The sequence below is a fragment of the Plasmodium fragile genome, assembly GCF_000956335.1.
Source record: "Plasmodium fragile strain nilgiri unplaced genomic scaffold supercont1.1, whole genome shotgun sequence".
Lineage (NCBI taxonomy): Eukaryota > Apicomplexa > Aconoidasida > Haemosporida > Plasmodiidae > Plasmodium > Plasmodium fragile.
In genome coordinates this window covers 723,225-734,235 of record NW_012192581.1, presented here as the reverse complement: position 1 = coordinate 734,235, position 11,011 = coordinate 723,225, and the positions used below count along the sequence as shown (strand labels likewise).

The 11,011-nt window shown below is 41.0% G+C and overlaps 2 protein-coding genes across 2 annotated transcripts; one reads left to right on the top strand and one right to left on the bottom strand.

Annotated features, from left to right (window-relative positions):
- Nucleotides 1-247: 247 nt before the first annotated feature.
- On the bottom strand, nt 248-5,348 carry AK88_00159 (uncharacterized protein; the record flags this gene model as incomplete). Its single annotated transcript, XM_012477810.1, has 3 exons — nt 248-381; nt 577-5,026; nt 5,232-5,348. 3 exons carry the CDS (start codon nt 5,346-5,348, stop codon nt 248-250), a joined length of 4,701 nt encoding a protein of 1,566 aa, XP_012333233.1.
- A 1,818-nt stretch (nt 5,349-7,166) lies between these two features.
- Nucleotides 7,167-8,216, top strand: AK88_00158 (uncharacterized protein; the record flags this gene model as incomplete). The annotated part of the gene is made up of 3 exons (XM_012477809.1): nt 7,167-7,251; nt 7,385-7,454; nt 7,616-8,216. 3 exons carry the CDS (start codon nt 7,167-7,169, stop codon nt 8,214-8,216), a joined length of 756 nt encoding a protein of 251 aa, XP_012333232.1.
- Between the last annotated feature and the right edge of the window lie 2,795 nt (nt 8,217-11,011).

Here is an 11,011-nt window from a genome sequence, read left to right as displayed (position 1 = left end):
AAAAAAAAAAAAAAAAAAAAAACAGAAAAAAAGAACAACAAAGAAAAGTTAAGTGAAGTAACGTGACCTTACGTGACATAACGTGAAAAAAAATAACCCTCCAATAAAGTAACATTTAAGGAAACAAAAACGAACCCTTGTGCGCAAGAAACGACCCTCGATGCCGAACCCCCCTTGCAAATGGTCACGCACCTTCTGACGGGGGATGAAGCGCGCCAGTGCATACAGCTGCACAATCGCGTCCAACTCAACTTCTCTTCTTCTTGTTATTGTCATAAGAACTAGAGTAGTTATTCTCACTGTTGAGATATTCTGCGTAATTGAGATGGCTGATATTTTGGTCGTCGTTTGAGTGAAGCAGATTTATGTCCTTGTAGGAGTCTGAAGAAGAGGGAGAGAGATGGAGAACACAAAATGGAAACATTGAATGTGACTGGTGGACAAAAAATGAGGGAACGTGAACAATAAGCGGGGCTGACTTAGACGCGGATATCTATCTAAACCAACTTTCACACACTCGATGCGCGTTGCCCCCTTCACACCGCTGCGCGTCCATCAGCTTCTTGTCGCCCTTACAGAGATGGTTCCTGTTGATATTTATAATGTTGTTGAAGTTGTCATATTTCTTCCGCTTGAAATAGTAGTGCAGAAATATATCCACGTTCACGTTCATCGTGCCGTTATCGGTCAGCTGGCTAAGAGATTCCAGGTCGTCGTTTTCGCCGTCATGGGAAAAGCGCTCAGCGTCGTAGCCACCATTTCTTACACTCAGAGCATCCTTATCACTTGAGGAGTATATACAAGACTCCGTATTCTTGCAGTTATCATACATATGCGCGTGAATTAAATTCTTATTATGTTTGTCTTCATTGGGGGCATCTTTCATGCTGTCCACCCGTTTAGGAGCTCCCTCCACGGGGTCACTGCCCTTGTTGTGCCCACTGCTGGGACACGTTTCGTTGCTTCTCAGGAGTAGTTTCATTCCCGCGTCTCTGCGCATCATTCGATTGTGAATAAAAAAAAATAAATTTTTAAATCCCTGCATCTTCGCTATCTTCATGTGCTCAATATCTTTTAGTATCAACAATCTTATCACCCAGTTTTTTAAAAAAAAAATTAAAAAGTAAATATAGACAACCCCTTTGCGTGACATCTTGTCCACCTGTTTGAAAGTGATCTGGAAGAATCTGCAAAAGGTGTCTCTTACAAATCGGCGCACCCATCGGCGAACTGCTCCATATACCGATCTTAAGAGACGTCTCAAAAAATGGGGTATGGCGCTTTGGTCTTGTCCCCGTGCATGCACTTCCCGGTCATGCTCGATTTCTTCTTGTGCATCCCTTTTCCTTTTCGCCTTGACGACTTTCGTTCCCATCCTGCTGAGCAATCTCCAAGCAGACCTCCACCAGCAGGTTTTCTTTTTGCGCATCCTTTCGTAGTGAAGGCTAGCCCTATGGCCGACCTCCGTCAACTCGTAGCTCCTTATCAGCAACACAGAAATGATCAAAAACAAAAGAAGGCGATAAAACAAAAGGGGAACAAATGACATGGCATACAAAATGAAAGAAAAACCGTAACATAAAAAAAACAAAATGACCAAATTTACGAAAGTGTAACATGTGAAGTCCCAATTGAAAGCATAGTTTACTTTTTCGTAAACCATTGTAAAGGCTCCCGTAAAATTCTGAGTCAAAGTTATAAGCATTATGAATCGTTTGAGAAGCAAATGGACATTTGGTACATCCACGTTATTTGAAAAGATCGATGTCTTCTTACCTTCAATCGAATTAAAAAATAAATAAAAGTTATGGAAGGGAGACTTCACGATTGGCATAAAAGCATATTTTTTTTTAAACGCAAACATGTCTTTCTTTTCGTTGGTCCCACTAGCATCATTTTTCGTGAACTCGGCGGCTTTCTCTTCATTTGGGGATGCCAGATTATTCTTTATGGCATCAAACAAAAAATTTTTTTTAAAAAATTTGGATTCTATAGACGTGTTTGAGTTGGAACAGGGGCTCTCCTCCACCCCCCCCATATGATCAAACGACGGCATGCCATCTCTGCTCGTGGCCACGTTACTACGCTTTACCACTTTGGGGGGGTCCAATGTGTTCGAGTTAGAAACTGCGTCCACATATACTTCCGTTTTGTACTGCGCTAAATATTCTTCAGTCCCATTTTGACACGATGAAGAATTTACCGCTGAATTATCTGTGTGCACCTCTCCATGGATACTCTGTTCCATTCCATTTTCCTTTGCGCGATATGTCCTGCGGACACTTTCCTTCCCATCCTTCGATGTACTCAAATGATTGTGTTCATTATCACTCAGTCTGTTACTCCCTCCTGATTGGTTGCTCCCCCTAACTGAATCATCCATTTGGGGGTTCTTCTCTTTCTTCCCCTTTGTTGGAGTATCCAGCCAATGGTGCAAATCTGCCACTTTATCAGTTTGGTCTTCTCCCCTGGGAGCCTCCCCTTCTGCCTTCCCTCGTTTCTCGTTCATCCCATTAAACAGCCCAGCTAGCCCATTTGCATGTGAACCCACGTTGAAAAAATCCAACGGATTCTTATCCTTACTGTCGAACATCATGTTCTGAATTTTCTTTGCAAATTTTGTCACGTTGGTTAATTTATTGTTTAACTCATCAGGTGTATTTTGCATAAAGTCGATTAGGCCTCTTCTCTTCTGTTCCTCTGGGTGTTCATTTTGTCCATCCTTCATTTTTCCCTTCGACTCTTCGTCTTCGTGATCCAACTTGGGTTGCTTTACAAAACAATTTTCTTCAATTTGGAAATGGGCCACATGGTGTCCTCCGTCCTTATGTGGACTTTCAGGGCTGTTACAACGTCCTCCATAGAAGCTTCCATTACTGCTGCATTCGTTCTGGCTGTTCATCCCCTTTGCTGCTTCTCCATTCAATTCGTCATTCTTCTGGGAAGTACCACTCTTGACTTCTTCCCCACAATGTTCGTGCTCTCGTGGGATGCTCTTCATCTCCTCATTTGTCACTACCAGTTGGGGAACGTCGCAACTGTTTAATCCTCCATGGGGTGTCTCCACGAGTGCATTACTTTGGATAAGCAGCTGCCTCCTGCGCTGAGCACAGCTACCTTCCCCATTTTGTTCATGGTTATCAATTCCCCGCTGTGCATTCATGCCTCTCCCACCGCCGCAATAATTCGAGTCTATATCATTCGCCGACAGCAGTATCTCCCTGCACTTGCTGTCAAAAAAACGCACGTTACGCCTATTGTCGGGGGGGAGAATTTGGTGAGGCTGGGGGCTCTTCGCGTGACCGGGATTCATGTTTGGAGGATTCTTCTTCATATGCACGGGGCGAAAAGTGTACGCCATACTGCTGGGGCCGGAATCGACGTAGCCGAACTTGTAAGAAAGAGAAATGAAAATCAGACAAAAAAAAAAATGAACCAAGATAAGGAAAAACGGGGAAACAACAATTAAACGGAAAAAAAACAACCAAAAGGAAAATATAAATACGTAATCGTAACAGTTTAAAGGAATTATTTCAACCCTCCTGGGGTTGAACAGGTAAAAAAACTTATATAGCCATATAGGTAACTGAGTAACATAGACAAAGAAGTTTTCACTATAGTACTGGCAATAAAGAGGTTCAAATTGTACAGGTAATTTATAGTAAAATATAGGTTTCCTCATGTTACTATAGAGAGTCAAAAGAAGGGGATTCTTTTTAAAAATTATTTTCATTTTTATATTTAAAAACCCTAATGTGTATAGAGGGTTGAGCATTCCATATTCTTCGAACCCTTCCACTGGCTTAAAAAATTTATAGTTAAATAATTTGTTGTTACATGGAAAGATGTGTAGCCATAGGAAGCACTTGGTGCAATATTTTACACTATTCCTGATCTTCTTAATTTTATATCTGTATGTATTTAGAAGAAGAAAGAACGGAATTATTACCCTCCCCAGAATTATTTCTTCGTTGTTTTTTTTCCTATTAATATACTTTATATTTATTACAATGTCGGTGTATATGTCCTTTACGTTATGTTTAATACATTCGTTGATTATTAAGTTATTCATTGGTAAAGTCCTCGAACTTAGCTTTCTCAATTTGCCAACGTACTTCTTGTCCTCTATAATGGTGGTAACAAATATAGATATATCACTGATATTCACATTTTTGTTAAAAAATAATAACTTGGCCTCTTTAATAAAAAGGTTTACTTTGCACAGATGTGCCTGTTTCTGCATCATGTAGTTTTCTCTAGCCTCGGCATACTGATTCGAGTTAAAGGAGCTTTCCCTTTGGGCCACCTCTGAAGATGATGTTATCCTTTTGGACGATCCTCTAGAACATGACTTATTCGCATCACTCGATATTGATGCGCTGGTAGACAGGTTTAACGATGCGTCCTCTGAGTTTTCCCTTGCGCTTCCGTGGGAACTACGAGAAGATGTCCCTCCAGAGTTGCTACCTGATGTACTGTGTGAAGTCCTCCCTGAGGAACCTCTCGAACCGTCTGTTGTGTACTCCGCACAAGAATCGTAACTAGATGCGGAAATTGAATTTACTGACGTGACACCCTCTGGAGCTTCGCTAACGATGCTTTGCACACTGGAGTTGCATGTTATTATGTCCTTTTTCAACCAGGTGTCCTTCTCATGATCTTCCCCTTCAACTGCCTTGTTGGCATTCAACAGAGGGCAAGTACCCATGTACGACTCATCAATGTTTAAATAATTAGGGCTTGTCGAATTTATGTAAATATTATTATATGAGTCCTGTTTGCAATCAGCATCTTTCTCTTCGTGTGTACTATTTCCATGAACCCTCTGACTGTTTCTTCTTTTTCCCTCTGATGTCCTTTGCTTGATCCTTTTCCCCTTATTTTTCCTTATTCTCTTTTTTCTCCTCTTCGATATGCTCTTCATATTCCAGTTAAAGTCCAGATTCCTTGAGTTGTAGCAGATGTCGTCATTTTTGAAAAAGTACTTGGAAGAAATTACCTTGCTTATTATTTTTCCCAGTTGGGTCTGCGAAGTGTGTGTATTTAGGGAGGGGAGAAGAAGAGGGAAGCAGCAAGGGAATGAACCAAATGTTGGCGTTGGTGTTGGATGCAATTGCATTGAATGAATCCATCAAATGAAACCATGAACCCACGAGGACAACACACAAATGAGCATTTTAATCGGATAGGGTGAGAACAGTCTAGTACACAGACACACTCGGTATGCTTACCCCTTGCATATTCTGTATGTTATCAATGGGTGTGTTTTTATTCGTCAAAGAATCTATTACATTTTCGATGACCTTCTCCGATATAGATATGAGCTTTTTGTTTATCCATGTTGACATGGTTGCGACGGTGCGGATGGGTTTCAACGGAGGGGAAAAGGGCTACCTCGGGCAGCAGAAGCTCTTTTTTTCTGTGGTTGCGCAAAGGTGTAAGCGCAATCTCCAGGACTTGTTTTCTCCCTCACTGCTTGGCTAAGTACCACAGTCGGATGAAACTCGATGTCAAGGCCCGCCAAACGTCACAAAAATTCCTTCGGAAAGAATTGGGAGGCAACGCCGAGAAGCCAAAAACACGGCCAATTAAAAACAACATAAAGCTAAAAATTGCTTGCAAAGCAAAACCAAAAAAAAAGGCGGCGAATGGGCGGTAAACAGGCAGCAAAAAGTTAGCAAAATGGCCAGCAGAAAATGAACCAACCTCCTTTCTATATTTTCATTTTTTTCTTCCACAAGATGGTACCCCTCTCGGATGGGACCAAACGAAGTAGTTGTGAAAATGCTTCCCCAACATATACTCAAATTACTATTGCATCCTTCGAAAAAGAAAAGAGAATAAAATCACTCCATACTTTTGTGGGCAAGATTCTTTAAAATGAGTAAAAATGTGTGAAATATTTTTAAAGAAGAAAAAAGCTCCTCCTAAATTTTAACATCATGCGCTTTTTCAAATGCGCAATGGAATGAGTTTTTTTTTTTTTTTTTTTTTTTTTTTTTTGCTTGTACATATTTCCTCACAAAAAAGAAGAGTGCTACCTCGTACGGCCATCACAGGTTTTTTTTTGCGGGAAAATCGCGTGCCTATACTGTTGGCACATTTCGCAGGGCCCAGAAGAACAGTGCTTACACAAGCGTTAAGACGTGTGCACGAATGGGATGAGAAATCACTACGGGGAAAAGCATAAAAGGACATGCTAATGTGCAAACCTGCGTACGAAGGAGACTGTCCAGCTCCTGCCGCGCGCTCTCTCTTTATATAAGTCCATGCATGCACATTTTCTCCTTAACCTGCAAAAGGTCATGCTATCACGATGTGTCCACCGTGGCAGCATTCTTGGACACATAGAAAGAGGATAGCCATTACATGGCTCGAAATTTTAAAAAAGCAAAAAATAACACGATGTAAAAATGACTTAACAAACCCCCTGATAAAAACATGTACAGAATCATCAAACAACATCTTCGGCCACCCCATGGGGGGAGCATTTATTAGCATCTTTTCGAAGTTGCATCGATTGAACAATGGCAGAAAAAAAAAAAAAAAAAATACACAGTAGGAAATGCAAATTGTTATCGCCCGATCTGATTACACCTTTCTCATGTTACTTGAATTCCCCGCTTGTCCAAGTTATCCCCGTAACATATGAGACATGTTCGCAAACAGCTGCTTAGCGATACATGTGCACTTAAAGGCGCAATGCCCCAGATGAAGACACGCGACGGCGGTTCACCTTTCCACAACTGTATGACGTTCGAGGTTGTCACACTTGGGATTGCAAAGGGGGTGCTTTTAGGATCCGTTGCATGGGGGGAATAACGCCGTTTCCCTTTTTTGCGGCATAACCATTTGGGCATGTGTGAAAGTCTCGCAAAATCTCCCTTCGCAGTTCTGTCAGGCGTCCCTATTTCGCCTGTCCCCAATTGTTTTTTTTTTTTTTTTTTTTTCTTTTGCTGTTTTTTTTTTATGTGATGGATTCCCCCCCAATATGGAATGAACCTGAGTTTATAAATTTCCCCCTATTCACAAGTCATACCAAAAAAGCTGCAATTATATTTTCCCTGCATCAATTATATCAGTAGGGACAAAATATATAAAAAAAAAAAAAAGAAAAAGGCGGTATTCCCTTACTGAAAGAAGAGCTAAGAAACGCAACCAAAAACATGAGCGCAGGAGTAGTGAAGATGCCCATGGGAGAAGAAGACTCTAAGAAGTTTGGTATTTTTTTGAATTTATTCAAGGCGAGAGGTAAGACGAGCAGATGTTGCTCACTCGGGTAAGTTCCCCGCACCGAACAACGTTTACAAAGTGAACCATACGTTTGCAGCGTTCTCTATATGGCACCTTCACCTGCACATGCACATCCCCCCCGACCATGCAGTCAACCTGCTCCAAATAAAAAGCAGGACTGAAACCACAGTGCAAAAGAAGAACATCCTCTTTTTCCTGCTGTAAGGCTTGCATACGTGTCCCCACATTGGCACTCGTGGATAGTGGTGACACATGTACATGGTGAAACCCACCCAGTTATTCCCACATAAGTTGTACGTATGTTTATTTGTCCTTTTTTTTTTTTTTTTTTTTTTTCCTCGTGTTCCTCACACGCGCACAGAAATGGACAAATGGAAGCTGCCCACGAGAGCATCTGCCGGATGCTGCGAAACGAAAACGTATGCTACCTATATAATAAGCTGATTGCACTATGTAACGAATCAACTTCCCTGGCAGGGATAAACACTCCTGAGCGTGAAAATAAAAAGAGGCTAAAGAAATGCATAAGGAACATTCTTTACTGTGCCAACAAATTAAACATTAGCAACACATCAAATGTACGCACTCATTTCATAAACCACTTTGGAAAGGACTTTATCGAACACGTTGAGGAAGACTATCTCCTACTGGACAGAAATATGTGTGAAGTTATTAACAAGTACACGTTTTCACATAAGGAAATAGCACAGGTGCAGAAAAACTTTTGTCACGAAATGGAGTTGCCAACAATTAACCAGATAGGTCCATGTCATTGCGCATGCTGCAGCTTTACAACAAATGATGGCACTCTGCCTCCGGTGCAAAAAAAAGACATTCTTCGGATCGTCAACACGTACTCTACGCATGCGGAGAGTGTTCATGATCATGAGAAAAAAAAAATATTCCAAGACATGGAGGCTCAATTAATACAAAAATTGAGCAGGACGCTCCTGGGGAGCTGACTCCAGGCGGGCAGAAATGTACCACCAGATGAAGCGAACTATACTGTTACGCTTAACAGCCTGGACATGTAACTGCATAATTTTTGTAAGCCTGTTGCATCACTTGTCTGTTAAGAAGTTACCGAGCATGTGCTTACTAAGATTGTTCAGTTAACCCGCTGGGGGACTCAAGCGCGTGCGCGTATATATATTTATCATGTGTATGCATCTATGGGCGTGACACGAGGTGTACTTTTGTGGTAATGCCATGCACCATGGACAACAGAGATAAGCCATAGGCAGTAAGTAGGGGGTTCCCACAATAAGTGCATACAAAAGAAGGGAAGCATTGTCGCATGCCCGTCACGCAAATGCGTGAATACGTAACAAATATGTGCGCGTCCATTCACATCAGGCAAGCACGAGCAACCATGTACATGCATAGGTCTGCGTCCCCACAAGATCTGCACTAATGTTATAAGGAACAATGGAAACGCACAAGGAACATCGCCGCCTTTTTAAATCATCCCTCAATGTCTATTCATATACATGAACCTTTCGCGTAATAGTGCCACGGAACAGTGAGTGGAAAAAAAAAACAAAGTCCATATTTTTTTTAAATTATATGCTGTTTTATGCACACAAGTACGCAGTATGTATGTGTACATGTACAATTTAGCCAACTCAGGGAAAGTTCGGTTTGCAGCAAAAGTGGACTTGACGCAACATCTGCTCTGAATCAATTTTATACCTTATTCGAAAAGCACCATATTAGCGGGAATGCAAAAAGCGTTCGTAAGACAACAACCAAGGTGGCCTATTTTCCCCAAGAGCATTTCTCAAGAGGAAAAATTGCCCATAACAGCATAAGCATATATTGTACGTGTCGCTTGTCTTCGCCATTTAGCCACGCACATAGCATGCATATATATAAGTATACGCTACTGCATAAGTATGTAAGCATTTTTTTTTTTTTTTACCTGCGGTCTTCATACTTTTTTTGAATATGCCAATCAACTTGAAAAAACCTAAACAAACAGCATAAAAATGAGCACCACCATGTGGGCGTAACATATAAATGTAACATCCACGGTCGTCAAAATATGCTTGCTTTATAGAGAAAACATATATTTTTTTTTTTTTTTTGCAATTCTCTAAATCCGTTATTATGCTATTTTAACCATTCCAAAAGGGAAGAAAAAAGCGCAAGGGAAAAACTGATAGTTGATAAAAGAATTTGACTGGGGTACCTAGTCAAAGTTACAGGCAACATTTTCGCGCAGCGTACCAGAACTTTTTTTTTTTTTTTTTTGTTTTGCATGCATACAAAATATGACAGTACGTCCCCAAGCACGTATTGCGCGTTATAACCTATGTAAAAAAAGCAAAACCGAGCGCGTCGAGCATACATGACATGCCATCCGAAGGAAACACACTGCTAAATATAAAACCGCAGGAAGTTTTATATTAATTAAAATTTAACATTACGATAAATTTCGTAAAAACGCCTTAACCCCCAATACTCAGCATATATAGTAAATGTTGCGAACATTTTTTGGTTCCCCGGAATAGAAAACGCGGCAAGTCCCAAATGCAAATTAGGCAATCTTAAGCATACAAAAGATTGATATACAATTTTAGTGGTACAGACCACTGCTTCGTGGGACATATTTTTGTCCTTATTTTTTTGTGTAATGTACGGCTTATATGTCCTATGGGTTTTTCCCCGTAGGTAACACATACCACAGATATATTACGCCCTGCAGCCAGTATGCTTTACATGCCTGTCCCCAATCGTATGTAAATAAGGCGCATGAGAACATGCGTATGCCCCAAAGGGGTACTCCAACTTTATCCCTTTAGTATGAATTTTTTTTTTTTCCATCTTTACATTTGTAAGGAACAACCAAATAGGCACGCATTTTTTTTTTTTTTCCATTTTTATGTACCTGTCACTTTCTTGTATACTTTATGTTTTTTTCCTCCCCCCAAGTATTTCTTCATTGCCGTTTATACATCCTGCCTTTTTCCCCGCCTTGCGCGTGCACGACATTAATGAATTTTTTTTTTTTTTGTAATTATCATTATATACGCGTATGTGCTTGAGCGCGCCCGTGAGTTAGCACGTACTTGTATACTGGCTTAAATGCGTACATGCATGAGCAGGACGGATTATGCTTTCCACAAGTGCCAATTGAACATGTACACACTTTGCATGCACGCCTTATGACCCATACGTTGCGTATTGCCCCGCGCGAGTACAATTTGTGTGTCTTTCTGTTATTAATTGCTGTGCCACGGAAAGGGAAAGTGGTAAATCCAGAGTGGTCAATTTTTTGGACTCATTCCAAATGGATATAAATACGTGTACGCGTATACACGTATGCACATACCCCAGTGGAGAGTTCATCTTATCCCCAGCTGTCACGTTTGGCTTAGCGTAGTGTGCCCATTTTACGTACAGGCATAAAGCGTGCGTTAAACTGGGCCGGCGAACTGTGCATACTTCCAGCTGTGCCATCACAAGCATCGGTCTGCTCACCGAGAAAGTTACAAAGAGGGGAACACACCTTTTTATATGTATATGTATATATTTGTATGTGTGTTTTTTTTTTTTTTTTTTTTTGCCGATCAAGCCTGCACATGCAACTAATGTAAGAATGATATCTTACATTCGTTCCAAAGAATTCAACAGGGGGCAGTGAGCACGCAGAGTCCACAGAGGGGTACGCTGTTGCATGCACCAAGTGCGCTGCGTGGAAAAGTGTACAATATATACAGAAGTATATGTGCCCGTACCCGCAAGCCACTGAAGA